Raw genomic sequence first — 21,351 nt, 5'->3', positions numbered from 1 at the left:
AAGAAATAATCTAATGTGCTTGGACTGCCAATTTGCATGAAACAAGCTCTCCTTTAATTTGAGAGGACAGCAAGTCTAAGTATATTATCACAGTATTTGCAGGGAGAATCGTAATACAGATGACTGGGTCATCTGTGCGGCCGGATGTGATTCAGACATGAGAAGGACATGACGTCGTACCTCGAAGCCAGTGTCTCCATGATAGTTAGCGCAGCAACATCACAGACGCCAAGCAGAAGCAGCCCCCACACGACTTGCACGTTCATTGCTCCACCAAGTAAGTTACCCTAGAAACATAAGGAATAAGTGTCTTCTCTATGTCCGACTGCTTTACCTGGAATCAATATTACGATGCCTTATCCCACCGGTAGGTATAATAACGTAGTGTTTCATTTAATTTTGTTCATGGTGGGGTTTTTAAATGTAAGTTTGCTGTTTGTTCCTATTCGGACAATTTCCATACTACTTTCTTCGATATAAAATCACAATGAATCGGCTTAAATCCCATTAGTTGGCTGTTGTACGTCGCAGTCATATCACCTCGGACTGAGAATAATCAAGCCAGAGCCAGATTTTGTTTGCTTGATGTTTAACGCCGCACTCAGAAATATTGTAGTCTGCACCAGACAATCCAGTGATAGATATTACGAGCAACGATCTACGCTTTCGTTGTACGTTGACACGCCATCAATGAAGTCACCGAAGACGTACTCGAACATTCGCAAATCTTGTTTTATCGCGCTTTGAAGCACACACTTCACCCCAGTAAATACGGAGACTGAACTCTACAAAATTGATATGACATTACGCACACTACGCTCGTAGAAATTAATGTTTTAAGTGGTAGCGGTAAATATATTAATCCAAATATGTAGTTTGTATAACTTACCTGATTCCTTGTGGCTGTACCAACTCTCCCATTTAAATATAAGCTAATGTTATCAGGAACATGGGGTTATCAAGGGTTGTAATAGGGCGGGGAAACCATGATTCGCGCTGCAGGTAATCAGTTTAAAGAGCTATATTAACAATTTCTTGTCTATATATCTTTCATTATTTTTCATTTTTATCTGAAGTCTTTGTGATGAAATGTACTGTTGTTCTCAAATCGGGTATAACCACATGAACGGGGATATTATAATATCCACGGACTGTTTTTTAATAGCCCGTATATGTTATTTATACAACTTCTTGTGATAGTGCAATATGTGTGTGTCTCTCGCTTGAGATTTCTTTGCATTTGAAGACAATGTTCCTTATGAAATGTGCGGAATTATGAAAAATCAAATGTTTTGTTTATTTTTCGTGGTCGAAACGACAGTCATTTCAGTGGAAATATCTAACATCTCCTCCTCCAAAGCTTGTTCCATCATCTGGCTTCGGTTTTCTGGGATTCCAAGAGAATCCTGCTGGTGCACTAGCCCTCGAAAAGGACACACCATTAATAGCATGGCTACAAGGCATGGGTGTGGGTGTGAACTGATTGAACATCCTGCGTATACACCACATTGGCACCGTCATGATCAGATTCATCCTCTTCCCAAACTTGAAGAAAGACCTGATGGGCAAGCATTATACAAATAAGATGACGTCTTTCTACTGTAGAGGACTCTTTAAACCACCAGAGGAAGGCCTTTTACACCAGTGTGATCCGGGCACTTCAGCATCATTGGCAGAAGTGTGTGGACCTCGGAGCGGATTATGTAAATTATCAACCCAAATGCATCATAGTTTAGTCGTTCTCGGTAGAGAAGTATAAAAATGAGGTTTTATTGACTTTGTACATCTCCATCTCAGATAAGCGTAAAGGCAGCTTATCGCGATGGTCAAGATAATTGTGCACTGACAAAATGGCCGACCATTGTCATTTTGTACATAATAATATCCCATTAAATAACTACTGGGCCCACTTGCACAAAGCGATCTCAGCACTAAGATGATCGTAACTCCCATACTTTAACATAGGCTTCCAACAGTCGTAGCGCTAAGATCGCTTTGTGCAAGTGGGACCTGGACATTATCCTACAGTGGTGCACGGTGGCCCAGTTGTCTAAGACGCCGCGATTCGCTGTCTGGGCTCCCCAGAAACCTATGATTGTGGGTTCGAATCCCGGTACGCGCCGATTATGTTTCTAGGTTTGTCAGCACCGTACCCGTGCTCGTTGGTAAACGACTGAGACCTGCATCACTTCGAGTTTTCCTTCCAAATTAAGCTGAGACGCCGTGATATAACTGCAATACTGTTAAAAGTGGCGTTAAAACCAACTCACTCACTCACTTAATTATCCTACAGTTCTTGAATTATATATTGTGATACAGAAAGCGCTTGTGTTGTACAGTACAGCATTTATAATGGTTTGATTAACGTGGAGTTTATTCATGATAGAATTGTATTGTACTCTTTTGCACACATTTATTTATCTGATGGCCCTCTTGTGAAGTATGTCAAAACTCATGATGAAAACAAGGCATTCCAAAGTTTTCTTAAACGAGCAAAGGATGTTGGATGTAATGTATATGTCAGTATTGATTTCTTGGCTGTACGGTACAGAAATGAGTGTCAACCAAGTGCCATATAAAAACAGCCCAGATTCAGTTTGGAGGACAGGCTATCTGAAGGATATGAGGACAGCGTCGAGTTTATGTGCAGTGTGTTGAGAAGATTAGCAACCATGCAGTGCCCTACGCCTGGATGAAGCCGGCTGTTCTGAAAAGTGAAACCGTCAATGTGTGATTTTGCATCAAAGTGTACATATGAAATTTAGAATATGCAATGAGACTGTCTAACACATTGTCAGTGGATGCCCAACTTTGGCACAAACACAGTATCTTATGCGAAATAATGGAGTGGCTCGATCATTTTATTACCGTCTTCTCTAAGCTTGTGGCTTCCGAGTCCATCGATGGTGCGACCCAGAATATGTAGAGGGCGTCATGGAAAATAATAAATACAAAATTCTTTGAAATAGGCCCAATAAATCCAATGAAATAATTATATAATTAATTTTTTGGTCCCTTTTGACATCAATGGGATTGACAAGATTCGGGAAAAATCATGGCAAGATAGCAGACCTCGCTTTCGAACCGTCATGCTTGCATCCAAACTACCAAGTTGTCTGACTCCTTATCGTTCTCAGTGCCTTAGCTTTGGTACCTCGAATCTGTTGACTGACATTGGGAGAGTACGCGGGGTTGTTGCCAGGAATACAGCCCTTCTGACAATCTGGGCAATGCAGAAGGCTCCAGTGTTGGGAAGTCTTCACATTCTCCGAAAAGTTCTCTGTGGGTTTGACTAGGCTGCGCTTCCTGGGAGAGGGAGGGAGTATGGTTTTACGCCGTTTTTAGCAATATTCCAGCAATATGACAGCGGGGGACAGCAGAAATGAGCTTCACATATTGTACCCATGTCGGGAATCAAACGGGGGTTTCGGCGTGACAAGCGAACTCTTTAATCACTAGGCTACCCGATCGCCCCGCTTCCTGGGAGAAGTCCTATTCGCTGTCTGGGCTGCGTGTAGAGGGGGCAAGGTCCCTGAGCTGATGATGATTTCGATTATCTAGATTACGTTGATTACCATAGATTTCATAGACACACGGTTAACAGGTGGACTCACACAGAAGTTAGCAGCACTGACAGTAATGTTTCAGTTCTTATTCCGAGCTGACTAATCTACAAACACAGATGGTATTGCAAATCTACACAGATATAAGTTGTCACGACGCCAGTCTAGTTAGATTAACATACATCGGCTCAAACCACATGTCACGTTGGTGATTCTGCATGCACAACTCTTTGAACGTCCTTTTGGGCACCGACGCGATATGCATGGGCTGTTTATGTATGAGCGCGTTCGTTCGTTCGTTCGTTCGTGCGTGCGTGCGTGCGTGCGTGCGTGCGTGCGTGCGTGCGTGCGTGCGTACTTACTTAAGATTATCATGATAAAAATAATTTTGCCCCAGGTTTTCAAAGACATTGTTCACTGAAAGTGTTTGCAAGAAAATACCGTCCTTTTGAATATTTAAATGATCGACATCTAAACTATTCATTTCATGCATTTATTGCTTGTACTGTTGAAACGAGAAAATTACGATGAGAATAAGTTCTTTAAGAAACATAAAAAGTTTAAACCAGTACATTTGTTCTATCTAATTAATCTTTTGACATTTGAAACTTCTTTCAGCTCGGAAAAACATGTAAGAAACTTTACTCTTGCGTTAAATACCAAATACAACCCATTTGCCAGATGATATCAGAGATACTTGTGAGCATAAGTGACTGGCTTACACTCGAGTATCTTGATGATTTGTCCTGTCCAGTGTTTGTTGAGGTCAGTGTAGTGATCATGTGGTACTTGTGGATGCAGTTGCTTCATTACTGTGAGATCGACCTTTGTGATGTCAGAAACAACCAAGCGGCTGGTTGCCTTTTCAGAACAACAGAAATTTAATGTGATTACAAGCATTTGGATAAATGCAAATTAGGGAATGAAAAATAGACGGAAAATAGACGCTGCTCGTGTTTATTCACATATCTTGAACAATTTATGTCACACTTTGAACACATTTTATGTACTGTTGTCACAGTTTAGGCAGATGGGAGGCAACATCTGCATAATGGAAGACTTCCATGTCAGCAGTCAGTCTGTACGTATACACAGCTCTTCATTGAACAAAGACGGCAAAGGTGCCAGCGACCTCTTTGCCATCACCTACAGTCCCTCTATGGTCGACCGAACCCGTTAAGAAAAGAATAATATGTTAATCTAAAAATCAATTCATCACTAATGAATATGTAAAACATAATCAGATCAATTAGTGAGTAAAAAAAGTTAAAAAAATGTTTTATTTAGATCCTAAAATATTGTTAAACAAACAGAGGTACCGACTTCCGCACGACGTTAGAGAGAGAGAGAGAGAGAGAGAGAGAGAGAGAGAGAGAGAGAGAGAGAGAGAGTTTATTTGCGTGTCACGCGTTACAGTGTTACAGATTAATTATATACAAATTCAATACATAAGTAAAATAGGGCTTATGAGACACGATACAAACATATAAAGCATATAATTCATCATCTTCTCGAGGCAAGGGAGTTGACTGACTATAAAAGTCCAGTTTCCAACCTTGCCGAACTAGGCTGGAATTCCTGGGCTCGACCGTAGCGCCACCAGTGGTTATTACGAGTTATGTTCCTTCTAAGCCTCTCCTATGGACCAATCAGATTCCACCTCTCGTATCACTTGCATTTGTTTCAAAAAAAATGGTGGCGCCCTGTCAAAACGATCTGATTGATAATCAAGATCTATATTGTGATAAAACGGGTCTTACATAGCGAAGTGCATCAAATCACGTGAGCACAATGATTTAAAACATGAAAAGACTTGGAAAATATCTGTTGACAACGAGTTGGCGGTGCAACATGCTTTGCAAATCCTTCAATCGACAGAAATCTGCACGACATTTTACAAACCGGATTTCGATTTCGGTGGGCGATTTTGATTGGACTATGCATAGACTCGTTAGCCCAGCCAAAATGTAACTCCATAATACCAGCCTAGCTCGGCAAGGGTGGAAACTGGACTTTTATAGTCAGTTAACTCACTTGCCTCGGGAAGATGATAATTCATAAAAAAAGTATGAAGCTACATGTATAACAATTTCAGCAATATATAAGTATTGTTAAAGACAATTCATTTGAAAGATAATAATCGTTTATACATTACTAAAAGGGTCTTAGATAAACAATACTGTAAGTCGTCCGATTTCAATATAAAACATAACTTATGCATATCATCAAGGGTATAACTACTCTGGGATACATGTGAAGCTTAATAAAATAATTCATATCTTAAATCTTCATAAAAAAGGCATAATGTAAGAAAGTGCTATTCATCTTCAACAGTGCTGATATTTAAAGCATTGAAACAATATTTACAAAATCTATCACATAGTAGTGTTGGTGGTTTAGAACAACGTTTCTATAGCAAACTTTAAGCTAAAACACGGCGTTGGTCCTTATATCTAAGCTTAAAAACATATTTTTCAACAAGTCAAGTCTGATTAAAAAAGCCTGTATGTTCTTAACTTATTACCATTTATGGTATTTCTTTCATCCAAAAATGTCATTTATTCATTTCCGTTTGTCATCTTGTATGAGAATATCAATGCATCTTTGTAATTTTGCCTTTTTAGGGATGGAAGATCACAGGATTTTGTCGCCATTGAACTTACAGGGAATTTTTCAACTTTGCTTCTCCATTATGTTTTAGATGAGCAAGACATGTTTAACATATGTTTACAAGTTTTGCTTATTTTACAAGTATTTGCACTTGAATGCGTAATGTACAGTCCAAAAACATACGTGACAATTTTAACAGTTGGCGAATTAAACCAATATCACAGTTAACTTTGTTACAAAGAGATGGAATCTAATATTTGGCCTCTTATACCAAGTTGGAACAATATAAACCACATGCATTAACAGTGTCGAATGCATTTTTCAACAAAGAACTAGGTGACTGGCTTACACTCGAGTATCTTGATGGTTATGTTTGAGGTCGGTGTAGTGATCATGTAGTACTTGTGGATGCAGTTGGTTCATTACCGTGAGATCGACCTTTGTGGTGTCAGAAGTAACCAACCAAACAAAAGTGGAATCATTTTTGTCTTCTGGATAAAAACGATAAAACGTAAAGATTAATTAATTTCCCATTCAAATTTGACGAAGTATCTTGGTAGATTTTCTTAAAAAGCGCGTCCTCAGACTATCAACATATATTGCAACAAACCCGTAGTGAGATCCTTGTCAAGACCAACCGGTCTGAGAAGTTAAGTGAAGGTGATAAAGTCGAACCTGGAGCTGAGGGCGTCAATCACAGTTCTCCCATACCGGGTGGATGCCCATGTTAACAGCACATTGCACATTGCAACAGTCCCATTTGGGGACCAACTACAGACATTAACTTTACCTTCGTACTAAAAAAAGTGACTTGACTCTCGGTATTAAAGAAGCGTTTTATCCATATGTGTAAGTTTTCAGCACTCCTTGTTTCATAATTGGGAGTTTAAGATAACCACTGTATAAGATGATAACCCCATGAACAACACGTATGTTTTTTTCCTTCCACCGTCTCTATCGACTCTGACTGATATAAGATTTCTGTAGATTGTAGCTCTCCCCGTACAACAGGGTATGTGACCAGGGCTAATCTACACAGGGGGAACCAATCGTGTAAGGCATCGCAATTCGCTGCACAACGTTGTGCCTCTGATCATGAGGCATTTCAGATTACTCTTGTCGTGGGTTCGAATCCAAGATTCGCCAAAATGATGACCATTATCCTTGCTGTGGGTTCCCAAGTAGTAAATGTTTTGGATCTTCATCTCTTTGGGCTTTCCTTCCACAATTAGCGAACATGATTATGAAGAGAATAGCTTGGATATTACTGAGATTCTCAGTGACTACGTAGAAGATTTTCTCATTTGAACGTTGTAGGCATTTCTATGTTTAGGTCAAGTTGTAAGCAGCTCTTATAACATACGAACTGTAAAAAATACAACGCCAAGAATAGCAACAAAAAAATCTAATGATCTAACTGATTCTAGAATATTTGTGCACCTCTTTGTCTCCCCATAGGGATATCTGGCAGTTGAACTTATAAGCACCTTATTCCTGTCTCCCAATAGGGATCTCTGGTAGCAGAACTTACACGCACCCGAGTCTTGTCTCCCTTGTGTCGTGTGGCAGTATTGTCTACAAGCACCCCGTTATTGTCTCACTATGGCAATGTCTGGTAGTAGAACTTACACGCACCCGAGTCTTGTCTCCCTTGTGTCGTGTGGCAGTATAGTCTACAAGCACCCCATTATTGTCTCACTATGGCAATGTCTGGTAGCAGAACTTGCACGCACCCGAGTCATGTCTCTCTTGTGTCGTGTGGCAGTATAGTCTACAAGCACCCCGTTATTGTCTCACTATGGCAATGTCTGGTAGTAGAACTTACACGCACCCGAGTCTTGTCTCCCTTGTGTCGTGTGGCACTATAGTCTACAAGCACCTCTTTATTGTCGCACTATGGGGATGTCTGGGAACATCGTTTACAAGCACCCCCTTTATGTCTCTTCATGGATCCATACCCCAGGATTGTCTCCTTCAGGAACATTATACAGCACAACACTATTGTCCACTTGAAATAGAATCACGAAATATCGCGACTTTTAATTAATGAAGATACAAGTAGCTGCCCATGCTTACCCGGATTGTAACAACGTTTTACAAGTTTTGTCATTTTTGTGAGTAAAGTTCTTATCGCCGGAATTTCTTGTTTTCCCTTTAGGAGATGAGCCAACATGCAGCTATCTTCGTTGATTAATAATCGCGATTTTAGCCCAAAGTGGCGAGGACTTTTGATGGTTCACGCGCACATTACCATCTCATTCTACCGGTTTAACCATTATGATGACTTAACTCTATTGTTATGGCAGAGCCGGTTCAATCAAAAGTTGAAATAAACAAAAGCGAACGCGGATGCGTGTAGTGGCGCGGTTGATTCTGAACCAGGAATTCAATGTCCATTCTGAACCTTCATTTCAAACAAGTACAACTGACGCAGCTGGAGGTCATTACGCAATATCATAGATAAATTCTATATCAACGATAAAATGGTTTTAAGTCCGAAAAATCACTCGGATCTGTATATTCCGAAAGTCAGATTATCATGATTCCTCCATTACATGTTCATAACCGTTCACCGCAGGGTTCACAGAGGCATTCTTCAAATAATGTCACATGTCTCAGGAGACACGGCATGGAACAATTATTTTTTGCTGAGCAGGTCCTGGCAGCTCACACTTCAAAAAGGATGACCTCCGTGTCAATGACAAAACTAAACGGTAGTTCACATCAGAACATCTCTTTATTTAGAGTGTGTAGGCTCGAAACTTGGTTTTAGCCGATTAACTTATCAACATCTCGATAGAACGTGAATGAATGCTTCACTCCATTGATAGCATGGATGACGCCATTAGTTGCAAGCCAATCTTTGTTCAAGAAGGTTCCATCATACGGTGTCATCCTGAAGTTATGATTAACTGTTAAGAGAGAATGAGCGAATGTGTGAGTGAGTGGATGGATGGGTGGGCTAATTCAGGGAGGGAAGAGCTTAAAGTCGCTTTGAACAGCTTTTCAGACATATCACGGCTCATGAGTTTGATTTGCAAGGGAATCCCAAAGTGATGCAGGTCTTGGGTTTAACAAACTTCGAAACATAATAGGAATTCGAGCCCAGGATCATAGATTTCTGGCACTCCCAAGTAGGGAGCGCTGCACAATGGGTTGCGGTGCCGAAGACCAGTTACACCCATGTCCCTTAATTGTTATATCATTATAATATTATCATGAACACGTAAAGTCATATCTATGTAATACCACTACAGGTACATGTATCTCATCTCACATGAGAGTACGTGACCAATACTACCGCTTCAGAGCACAGGTAACGGCTTTGGTTCAATGGGTGTATGAAATTTGCGTCATGTATATAGTAGAATTATTTAATGTACCCCAACCAACACCCTCTATACAAATGTACCTCTCGAGGTGCATGTTCATAGTGGAGAGTTAGTGAGTGAGTGAGTGAGTTGGGTTTAACGCCACTTTTAACATTATTCCAGTTATATCACGGCGTGTCAGCTTAATGTGGGAGGAAAGCCCGAAGTGATGCAGGCCTCAGACGTTTACCATTTCGGTGAAACCCACGAGCATGGGTATGGTGTTGACAAACCTAGAAACATAATCGGGGCGTACCGGGATTTGAACCCACAATCATAGGTTTCTGGGGTGCCCAAGGCCTTAGACGACTGGAGAGTTAGTGGACCTTGAGTGGACAGTGAAAAAATGCTGTTAACTCGAACTCTTCAATTATACACAGGAGCTCTTTTTGTGGGACTCGTGTATTTGTCTGCATGTGCGATGACTCGAAGAAGGCAAATTGTTCATAATCAGTGTGAAAATTTCAGATAATTTATGACCAACAGAGGTTAACCCTCAGATAACTAGCTTTTGAATGTAACTTTATTGATCATGTGTTCTACCAGTGAAATGAAGAAGTTAACACTTGCCTAATTCGCGGAAAGTGTAGGTAATGTCGTATCTAGAGTTGTCGTCGTGGATACTCTCATTGTTATACAAACCGTTAAAGTAGTAGACGCCAGGCAGGATGTGAAATTCCACCAATTCTGGGGGTAGATTGTATGGCGATTTACAAGTCGGTGGAGGAGGGGTTGGAAAACCCTTTTTATTTATTCAGGACAAAAATATACTTTTTGAGAAGGTGAAAAACAGAATTCATGGTTCATGTATGATTCTTATAAAGAGTGTAAACATTAATTAGTCAGCAAAGTTGTTGAACAAAGCACCACTCACCTCGTAGCATGGACATGTTGCTGAAGAAAGCATCACTCACCTTGTAGTATGGGCCTCTTGTGGAAAAATGTTTCTCTCACATTTTTGTATTAGTATGTTGTTGAAGAAAGCATCACCCAACTTGTAGTGTGGGCATGATGTTGATGAATGCATCACTTACTTACTTACTTACTTACTTACTTACTTACTTACTTACTTACTTACTTACTTACTTACTTACTTACTTACTTACTTACTTACTTACTTACTTACTTACTTACTTACTTACTTACTTACTTACTTACTTACTTACTTACTTACTTACTTACTTACTTACTTACTTACTTACTTACTTACTTACTTACTTACTTACTTACTTACTTACTTACTTACTTACTTACTTACTTACTTACTTACTTACTTACTTACTTACTTACTTACTTACTTACTTACTTACTTACTTACTTACTTACTTACTTACTTACTTACTTACTTACTTACTTACTTACTTACTTACTTACTTACTTACTTACTTACTTACTTACTTACTTACTTACTTACTTACTTACTTACTTACTTACTTACTTACTTACTTACTTACTTACTTACTTACTTACTTACTTACTTACTTACTTACTTACTTACTTACTTACTTACTTACTTACTTACTTACTTACTTACTTACTTACTTACTTACTTACTTACTTACTTACTTACTTACTTACTTACTTACTTACTTACTTACTTACTTACTTACTTACTTACTTACTTACTTACTTACTTACTTACTTACTTTGGAGATTTAACGTGCGCTTTCCGACTGATGCGTATTTCGCACACGGACCCGGCCTGGCCATTTAATGTGTTTCCGAAAGGGGCGAAAGTGGTCTGTGCAACCCAAGAGGGGGGTTTTGGGGTTGCTTATATAGAATATGGGAATTTTGAGATTTGGAATAGATGCCGATGGGGTTGGGGAGGAGAACTAAGGGAGCTGGGTATGGTGGGTGTTTGTTTGTTTATGTGATTTTGATTTGGTAGGTTATTGTGTTTTTAGATGCGTTTTATTAGTTCCGCTTGTATTAAGAATACGCCTAAGGCCTTGAAGTTTTCTAGTTTATTTTGTGGGTTTAGTATTGCTTCTAGAGTGAGAGCCTTGTTTAGATTGAGGGTGGTTTGTAATGCGGTTCGATGTGTTAGGTAGTGTGTGCAGTGGATGAGTGCGTGTTCTGGGGTTTCTGGTTGTTTGCAGTGTGGGCAGGTACCTGTAGTGTTTTTTAATTTTTTTTTAGGTGGTTATTTAGGTTGGTGTGTTCTGTTTGGAGTTAAGTGATTACTCTGTCGATTTTTTTTTATGGATGGAGAATTTTTGGTTTGGTTAGTGGTTTGCTGAGCACTTTTATGATTTGGCTATTTGAGTTTAGATATAGGTTATGCCATTTTTGTGATTTTTTGCTTGTTTACACTTTTAATTTCTGATTTTGAGATGGGTAAGTTTAAGCTTATTTCTAGGATTTTGAGGGATAGTTTAGCTGCTTTATCGGCGTTTTCATTACCGTATATTCCTACGTGGGCGGGTATCCACAAGAAGGTTATTTGTTTGCCTGCCTCAGTTAGGTCGTTGGAGCTTTTAAGTATTTGATTTATTAATTTGGGTCGGGTTTTGGTATTTTTGTTTTGGAGGGCTTGCAGTCCACTTAGGAAGTCGGTAAGTATTAGGATTTTTTTTGGTGGTTTTTGGATTCTTGATTATGGAGGGCTGAGGCCGTGAATATTGATTGGTTGTTTGGGAGTCGGAAGGATTGTGTGGTTTTAGTTGGTTGTGTGGTATGGACTCCGAAACCTGTGTGTTTGGAGGTCGGATCTGAGGATCCGTTCGTGTAAATGTGACACCAATTTGGCCAATTTTCGTGTATGTATGCTATTGTGGTAGTTTTAGCTATGTTTGGGTCGGTTTGTTTATTTATTTGGCTAGCTAGTGTTGTGTCTATTTTGGGTATTTTAAGTTTAGGGGTGAAGATATTTGATTGTTTGCAGTTTTGTTTAAGATTTTTAATTTGGTGTTCATTTAGGTAGTTTGTTATTCTTTGGGATATTGGGGTAAGTAAGGGGTGTTTACGAGCTAGAGCTTTGTTTTTGGGGCTGATGTTTTGGTTTATTAAGTTTTGGATGAGAGGGTTTGATTGGGACGCGGCCCAGAAATTTAAGCTTAGCTGTTCCCTGCGTAGACTTAGTGGCATTTCTCCTGTTAAGGCCTGAAGTGAGGTGTAGGAGGTGCCATGTTGGGTGCGTGTAATTAGTTTGAGAGCCTGATATTGTTTTGAGTCAAGTTTTTTAGATAGAGAGTTGTTTAGGGTGTTGTATATGGCGCAGCCGTAGTCTAGTTTGATCTAATTAGTGATATGTAGAGAGAGAGGAGGGTATCTTTGGAGGCTACCCAGTTAGAGCCAGTTAGGCATCTTAGGGTGTTTAGGTCTTTACTGCATTTAGTTGTTAGGTTTTGGATGTGAGCATCCCAGGTGAGATGTTCATCGAAAATAAGTCCTAAGAATTTGGTTTGTTTTTGAAATTTGATTGTTTGATTGTTTAGCTGGAGGATTGGGGAGGCAGGTTTCATGTTTTTATGTTTGAATACTATTCCTGTTGTTTTTTCTGAGTTAAGGGAGAAGCCCCATTTGTCAGCCCATTGTTGTATTTTATTAAGAGATGTTTGGAGTAAATGTTGGACCATTTTCATGCTTTTAGTGCGGATCCAGATGGCTCCATCATCCGCGAATTTTGATGTGTTTACTTTAGGGGATAGGCCCTCGAACAGATCGTTTATCATTATATTGAAGTGGGTGGGGCTGAGGATACTGCCCTGTGGAGTGCCATTTTCTAGGGGACATCACTCACTCCACAGAAGAGGACTTATATTTTAAGAAAGCATCCCTCATTCCGTGCTATGTGACTGTTGATGACGAAAACATCACTCACCTCGTGGCATGGGGATGCTGTTGAAGAAAGCATCGTTCACCTTGTAGTGTGGGAATATTGTTGAATAAAAACATCACTTACCTTGTAGTGTGGGCATGTTGTTTATGAATGCATCACTCACTCCACAGAAGAAGAATTGTATTTTAAGAAAGCATTCCTCATTCCGTGCGATGTGACTGTTGATGACGAAAGCGTCCCTCACCTGGTGGCATGTGAATGTTGCCGAAGAAAGGATCACTCACCTGGTGGCTTGTGAATTTTGTTGAAGAAAGGATCACTCACCTGGTGGCATGTGAATGTTGCTGAAGAAAGAATCACTCACATGGTGGCATGTGAATGTTGCTGTAGAAAGGATCACTCACCTGGTGGCATGTGAATGTTGTTGAAGAAAGGATTACTCACTACGTGGGATGTGAATGTTGTTCAAGAAAGGATCACTCACCTTGTAGCAGGCGTATGTTGTTAAACAAAACATCCGTCCTATTTTGACCCACTCTACTAAATGCGAGATCATGTGGAGCAAAGACTGTGATGTTGTCTTCTGTAGACAAAACGTGCGTCAATTATTACATAGCAAACTTGGCATTTAATTTGAATTGACGTGTCGTATATCATAGTCAAATTGAACAAAATAATCCCGACCGTACAACGTAACGTTAACTGAATCTTAATCGTTAACCTGTGTACTTAGAGCAGCGAGTTACATGTATGTCACTGGTAAACAACGCAAACCGTGTACATGTATGTGCTTGAAAGGAGCGCATTATATCAGCGTTATACCGCGTGACCCTGCGTTCTTGGACGGAACGTATTATATCAATGTTAAACAATGTATACCGGTGGACATGAACGGAACATAGTATATCAATGGTTTACAACGTTTACCTGTGTACGTGAACACAGAGTGTTATTATACATGTATCAAATGTTTACAACGTTAGCCCATGTTCTTGAACGCGGCGAACTGTCAATGTTTATACAACGTTTATCCGTGCACTTGCACGCAGTGCATTATTAATATTTATACAACGTTTATCCGTGCACCTGAACGCAGTTTATTGTTAATATTTATACAATGGTTAATTGTGTACTTGAACGCTTTGCATGATGTTAACTTTTCAACACATATCATACATGTACTTCAATACATATTCAGACATATCTACTTCAATATTATTCAACGTTTACCACAATGCTTGAACTACAGAATATACTAGTGTGGGGATTTTCAAACCTTTAAGTTTGCTCGTCATTCCCGACAAGGCGGCAGCAGTCAGAAACGAGGAGTAATTGGGATCCTGGGATAGGCTTTGCACAACATCAACAATCAGAGGAGACAGGGTAGAGCCCAGTAGATAGATGTGGCCATTGGAGACGCTCAGGTTGGATTCAGTGAGGACGACACCGTTGACAACAGTCACCTGCACGTAAGCCAAATAGCAAGAAATTCAACGTTAAACTTTAAAAGATGCAAAGATGAAGAAAAATAGAAACAGAAACCCAAACCAAGAAACAAATTCAAAAAGGGAAACAAAACCCGTTAAACACTGAGGACGCAATGTTACAGTGACGGACCTGGTTGTGGGGGTAGGTGACCATGCGTACAGGTTTTGACGCCAGGGTGTTGAGTGTCTCCCCTGTCCAGTTGCGGTGTGTGTTCCCAGTGTACGGCACAATGTGATACTTGATCATGGCCGTCATCTGGGGCAGGTTCTCCTTCTGGTATAGCAATGCCATCGTCTGCTTGGGTAGGGTTTGAAACGCCGCGTCTACCGGGGCGAAGACGGTGTAGTTTCCTTCAACACAAAAAGGTTGTGTAAACTGTAATTTGTTTTTTTGAGCTCTGTGAACCGTATTTCAGTTATGTCAGTGCAAACCTCTGCTTTGTTGTTCTTTCTTTGTTGTCTGACGTCGCACTCGACACTTGTACTATTACAGGTATTTGACGGCGATCTGTAAATAATCGAGTCTGGACTTGACAATCATGTGAGCAACGGTCCACGTCAAGAGCCGAGCCTGACCACCCGATCCATTAAATCGCCTATTATGACAATCGCAGATTGTTTGGGACCTAATGTAACTTAGAATCCTAACGAGTGTCCCACAGACTGTTGATTCGTTTTCAGAGTAGGTCAAGACATTGCAGCTGATTCATTCCCAGTACGTATGAAATTCACATTGTCTCTGTGTATGTAGAGTAATCGTTAATTATCAATTGATATACATAATGATAATTTTAGTTAAGAGTCAATTAATATTATAGCATCACTTCTTCAACCGTATGAGGATATTAATAATTCATAAAAGGTATGTAGAGTAAGGCTGTTGGCTTATACCATTGGGTGGAAGTGAGGTTGTTGGGGAAAGGGTTACGGAATGGCTTATAACATTGGGTGGAAGTGAGGTAGTTGGGGAAAGGTTCCACGGGTTGGCTTATTACATAGTGTTTAAGTGAGGTAGTTGGGGAAAGGGTCTAAGGGATAGCTTATTACATAGTGTTTAAGTGAGGGTAGTTGGGGAAAGGGTCTACGGGATGACTTATTACATAGTGTTTAAGTGAGGTAGTTGGGGAAAGGGTCCACGGGATGCCTTATTACATAGTGTTTAAGTGAGGTAGTTGGGGAAAGGGTGTACGGGATGGCTAATTGCATTCGGTGGAAGTGAGGCAGTTGGGGAAAGGGTGTACGGGATGGCTTCTAACATTGGGTGGAAGTGAGGTTGTTGGGGAAAGGGTGTTGGATGGCTTATAACATTGGGTGGAAGTGAGGTTGTTGGGGAAAGGGTGTACGGGGTGGCTTATAACATTGGGTGGAAGTGAGGTAGTTGGGGAAAGGGTGTACGGGATGGCTTATTACATAGTGTTTAAGTGAGGTAGTTGGGGAAAGGGTGTACGGGATGGCTTATAACATTGGCTGGAAGTGAGGTTGTTGGAGAAAAGGTGTACGGGATGGCTTATAACATTGGGTGGAAGTGAGGTAGTTGGGGAAAGGGTGTACGGGATGGCTTATAACATTGGATGGAAGTGAGGTAGTTGGGGAAAGGGTGTACGGGATGGCTTATAACATTGGGTGGAAGTGAGTTTGTTGGGGAAAGGGTGTACGGGATGGCTGATAACATTGGGTTGAAGTGAGGTAGTTGGGGAAAGGGTGTACGGGGTGGCTTATAATATTGGGTGGAAGTGAGGTAGTTGGGGAAAGGGTGTACGGGATGGCTTATAACATTGGGTTGAAGTGAGGTAGTTGGAGAAAGGGTGTACGGGATGGTTATAACATTGGGTGGAAGTGAGGTAGTTGGGGAATGGGTCTACGAGATGGCTTATTACATAGTGTTTAAGTGAGGTAGTTGGGGAAAGGGTGTACGGGATGGCTTATTACATAGTGTTTAAGTGAGGTAGTTGGGGAAAGAGTCTACGGGATGGCTTATTACATAGTGTTTAAGTGAGGTAGTTGGGGAAAGGGTGTACGGGATGGCTTATAACATTGGGTGGAAGTGAGGTAGTTGGGGAAAGGGTGTTCGGGATGGCTTATAACATTGGGTTGAGGTGAGATAGTTGGGGAAAGGGTGTACGGAATAGCTTATAACATTGGGTGGAAGTGAGGTATTTGTTGAAAGGTTCTATGGGATGGCTTATAACATTGGCTGGAAGTGAGGTTGTTGGGGAAAGGGTGTACGGAATGGCTTATTACATTGGGTGGAAGTGAGGTAGTTGGGGAATGGGTCTACGGAATGACTTATTACATAATGTTTAAGTGAGGTAGTTGGGGAAAGGGAGTACGGGATGGCTTATTACATAGTGTTTAAGTGAGGTAGTTGGGGAAAGAGTCTACGGGATGGCTTATTACATAGTGTTTAAGTGAGGTAGTTGGGGAAAGGGTGTACGGGATGGCTTATAACATTGGATGGAAGTGAGGTTGTTGGGGAAAGGGTGTACGGAATGGCTTATGACGATGTTTGGAAGTGAGGTAGTTGGGGAAAGGGTCTAAGGGATGGCTTATTACATAGTGTTTAAGTGAGGTAGTTGGGGAAAGGGTGTACGGGATGGCTTATTACATAGTGTTTAAGTGAGGTAGTTGGGGAAAGGGTCTAGGGGATGGCTTATTACATAGTGTTTAAGTGAGGTAGTTGGGGAAAGGGTCTACGGGATGGCTTATTGCATTGGGTGGAAGTGAGGCAGTTGGGGAAAGGGTGCACGGGATGGTTTATAACATTGGGTGGAAGTGAGGTTGTTGGGGAAAGGGTGTACGGGATGGCTTATAACATTGAGTGGAAGTGAGGTAGTTTGGGAAAGGGCGTACGGGATGGCTTATTACATTGGGTGGAAGTGAGGTATTTGTGGAAAGGTTCTACGGGATGGCTTATAACGTTGGCTGGAAGTGAGGTAGTTGGGGAAAGGGTGTACGGAATGGCTTATATCGTTGTTTGGAAGTGAGGTAGTTGGGGAAAGGGTCTACGGGATGGCTTATTACATAGTGTTTAAGTGAGGTAGTTGGGGAAAGGGTCTACGGGATGGCTTATTACATAGTGTTTAAGTGAGGTAGTTGGGGAAAGGGTCTACGGGATGGCTAATTGCATTGGGTGGAAGTGAGGCAGTTTGGGAAAGGGCGTACGGGATGGCTTATAACATTGGATGGAAGTGAGGTAGTTGGGGAAAGGGTGTACGGGATGGCCTATAACATTGGGTGGAAGTGAGGTTGTTGGGGAAAGGGTGTACGGGATGGCTTATAACATTGGCTGGAAGTGAGGCAGTTGGAGAAAGGGTGTACGGGATGGCTTATAACATCAGGTGGAAGTGAGGTAGTTGGGGAAAGGGTGTACGGGATGGCTTATAACATTGGCTGGAAGTGAGGTAGTTGGGGAAAGGGTGTACGGGATGGCTTATAACATTGGATGGAAGTGAGGTAGTTGGGGAAAGGGTGTACGGGATGGCTTATAACATTGGCTGGAAGTGAGGCAGTTGGAGAAAGGGTGTACGGGATGGCTTATAACATTGGGTGGAAGTGAGGTAGTTTGGGAAAGGGTCTACGGGATGGCTTATAACATTGGCTGGAAGTGAGGTAGTTGGAGAAAGGGTGTACGAGATGGCTTATAACAGTGGGTTGAACTGAGGTAGTTGGGGAAAGGGTGTACAGGATGGCTTATACCATTGGGTGGAAGTGAGGTAGTTGGGGAAGGGTCTACGGGATGGCTTATTACATAGTCTTTAAGTGAGGTAGTTGGGGAAAGGGTCTACGGGATGGCTTATTACATAGAGTTTAAGTGAGGTAGTTGCGGAAAGGGTGTACGGGATGGCTTATAACATTGGGTGGAAGTGAGGATGTTGGGGAAAGGGTATACCGGATGGCTTATTACAATGGGTGGAAGTGAGGTAGTTAGGGAAAGGGTGTATGGGATGGCTTATAACATTGGGTGGAAGTGAGGTAGTTAGGGAAAGGGTGTACCGGATGGCTTATTACATTTGGTGGAAGTGAGGTTGTTGGGGAAAAGGTGTTCCGGATGGCTTATAACATTGGGTGGAAGTGAGGCAGTTGGCGCAAGAAAGCGTTGGTTCCCACCACCTTAATTTGTGTAATAAGTGTGATATAATTGGCTCATCTTGAAACGTTTTAGTCAAGGCGATATATGTTATACTTAAGCCGCATTTCGGAATAAAGTGGGGATCCTCGCACGGCTGAGGGACATAACTCTGAAATTGGAAATGCAATAATCTAGCACTGCATGCATATTTGGCAAATAGAAAATATAGCATGTTCATGCTTCAAAACATTTTGTGTGAACATACCAGTGTTGAGGAGACTCTCCAGTCCGGCTTTTTTAATGAGACTTGTGAAGATCATCGTCTCGAATCTTGTGGCCAGTGTCTCCATGATAGTTTGCGAAGCAACATCACAGACGCTTAGCAGAAGCAGCCCACACACGACATGCACGTTCATTGCTCCACCAAGTAAATTACACTAGAAACATGGAGAATAAGTGTCGTCTATAAATCTGACAGACTTATATGTAGTGAATATAAGTCTGGCCAATACCACGGCAGGTGTACCAGTATTGTTACCATCATTTGTTTTCATCAATTCTGTGCATGTAAGTTGGCTGTTTGTTCCTACTTTTACCATTTCCATAATTACTTTCCTTGAAATACAAACCACATTCAATGAAGCGGGGGTAAACAGATTTGTTGTTCTTGTGCGCCGCAGTCATATTTGGTCGGATTGTTGTTTAAAGCCGCACTTAAAAATATTCCAGCGACATTACCGCGGTTTGTAAATAATCGAATCTAGATCAGACAATCCAGTGATTGGTATTATGAGCTTCGATCTACGCTGTCGTTACACGCTGACACACCCTCAAAGAAATCACCGTAAAATGGACTAGAACTTTTCCCGCCGAAAAAAACTTTTGCAAATCTTCTTTACCGTGGTTTGAAGCATACACTTCACCCCAATCAATACGGCGTCAGAACTCTACCATAAATGATATAAACTTCCGCATGCTCGAAGAAAGTATTGTTTTAAGTGGTAGCGATCTGTGAAATAGCATAATTCTTTCCTGAACATGCAAACGGAATTTCTACTTTTCTTAAGTTTGAATCTGCACGCGTATAGGACGCAGGATTTCGCGTCCGGTAAATCCCTGTGTGATCTAAATGAAATAAATAATGTAAATATCTGAAATACATGTATCTGGATACTATCCAAACTAGCATGCCAAAGAACGTTTTAATCACTGTTAAGTTTCTTCCAATGCCAAGTATCACCTTCTTAATTGCCTATAATGCAAACCATCACAAGTGAAAGTTGGTCTTTTTGATGCACTGAATAATCAATCTACGACGTTTTACGTTCAAGAGTAAAATACATACGCCGTCAATTTCAATTGGAACTGATTGTCATCAATACTATCTCTGTAAGTAAACATGTGATTCAATTGTAAAATGTGTAGTTTACGTTACTTACCTAAATCCTATGTGGCCTCACCGACAGTCTCATGTTATATAAGCAAGTGTTATCATCAGGGGCGTTGGGTTATCAAGGGTTGTACTTGGGCGTGGAAACCAAGATTCGCGCTACATGTAATCAGATTAAAGGGATATATATGGTTACAATTCTATATCTCTATATCTTTCTTTTTTTCATGCTTGTCCAAAGTTTCTGTGATCAAAATAACAGAAAAAAGGAAATCATACATACATACATACATACATACATACATCCATCCATCCATCCATCCATCCATCCATCCATCCATACATACATACATACATACATACATACATACATACATACATACATACATACATACATACATACATACATACATACATACATACATACATACATACATACATACATACATACATACATACATACATACATACATACATACATACATACATACATACTGAAGCAAATTAAAAACTTCACAATCCTAAAATTTTAACATTTTGACCAGTTATCATTGTGGGCACATTGATCTTTCAACACGACAATGCCAGACCCCACACAGCAATTTTGACAAGGAATTTCATTCAGAATGCGGGAGTCAACGTGATGGACTGGCCGTCAAGGTCTCCCGACGTCAATCCCATCGAACTCGTCTGGGATGCTCTCGGCAGAAGTCTGCGCACTCTCTAGAACCAACCACAGAATTTGCAAGATCTTGGCACCATTTTGCAGCAACAATGGCGTCGTCTTCCCAATCATGTGTTCACAAGCATCACAAGGTCCATGCGGAGGCGTTGTGTGGCAGTTGTCAACGCACATGGTGGCCATACACGCTATTAAACTTGTGTGCCATCAGATTCTCGTGCTTGGGACTTATGATTTAAAGTGTTGATGTTATTACCGAATACCGAAGGTGCTTGGAACAAATTATGGTTACCACCGTTAATTAAAATCCTTCTTTGGACATTAATGATTAAAAATTACCTTCTCTGATACATTTGTCCGTTATATACCATATATGGGATTACTTTTAAAAATGT

At 40.8% G+C, this 21,351-nt stretch overlaps 1 protein-coding gene across 2 annotated transcripts; it reads right to left on the bottom strand.

Annotated features, from left to right (window-relative positions):
- Nucleotides 1-8,891: 8,891 nt before the first annotated feature.
- LOC124150810 (periostin-like) lies at nt 8,892-19,348 on the bottom strand. Of its 2 annotated transcripts, none has more exons than XM_046522882.2 (6): nt 19,150-19,348; nt 14,946-15,166; nt 14,605-14,791; nt 13,813-13,911; nt 10,115-10,231; nt 8,892-9,085 (listed from the first exon to the last, which is right to left on the bottom strand). In XM_046522882.2, exons 1-6 carry the CDS (start codon nt 19,298-19,300, stop codon nt 8,943-8,945), a joined length of 918 nt encoding a protein of 305 aa, XP_046378838.2. In that variant the 5' UTR covers nt 19,301-19,348; the 3' UTR covers nt 8,892-8,942. The 2 variants fall into 2 exon arrangements, with proteins under 2 accessions (XP_046378838.2, XP_046378839.2); XM_046522883.2 differs by having other exon boundaries at nt 10,187-10,231; nt 19,150-19,347.
- Nucleotides 19,349-21,351: the final 2,003 nt, after the last annotated feature.

The sequence above is a fragment of the Haliotis rufescens genome, unplaced genomic scaffold (assembly GCF_023055435.1).
Source record: "Haliotis rufescens isolate VD_foot unplaced genomic scaffold, xgHalRufe1.0.p SCAF_7, whole genome shotgun sequence".
NCBI lineage: Eukaryota > Metazoa > Mollusca > Gastropoda > Lepetellida > Haliotidae > Haliotis > Haliotis rufescens.
The sequence above is the reverse complement of the archived record's forward strand: the minus strand, read 5'-3'. Positions and strand labels throughout refer to the sequence as shown.

Coding starts and splice junctions, on each gene's coding strand:
- LOC124150810 (XM_046522882.2), bottom strand. CDS start 19,300: ATGAACGTGCATGTCGTGTGTGGGCTGCTTCTGCTAAGCGTCTGTGAT. Junction 13,912..14,604: donor AATGACGAGCAAACTTAAAG/GTTTGAAAATCC, acceptor TTTTGTCTACAG/AAGACAACATCACAGTCTTT. Junction 10,232..13,812: donor CAACATACGCCTGCTACAAG/GTGAGTGATCCT, acceptor ATCTACCCCCAG/AATTGGTGGAATTTCACATC.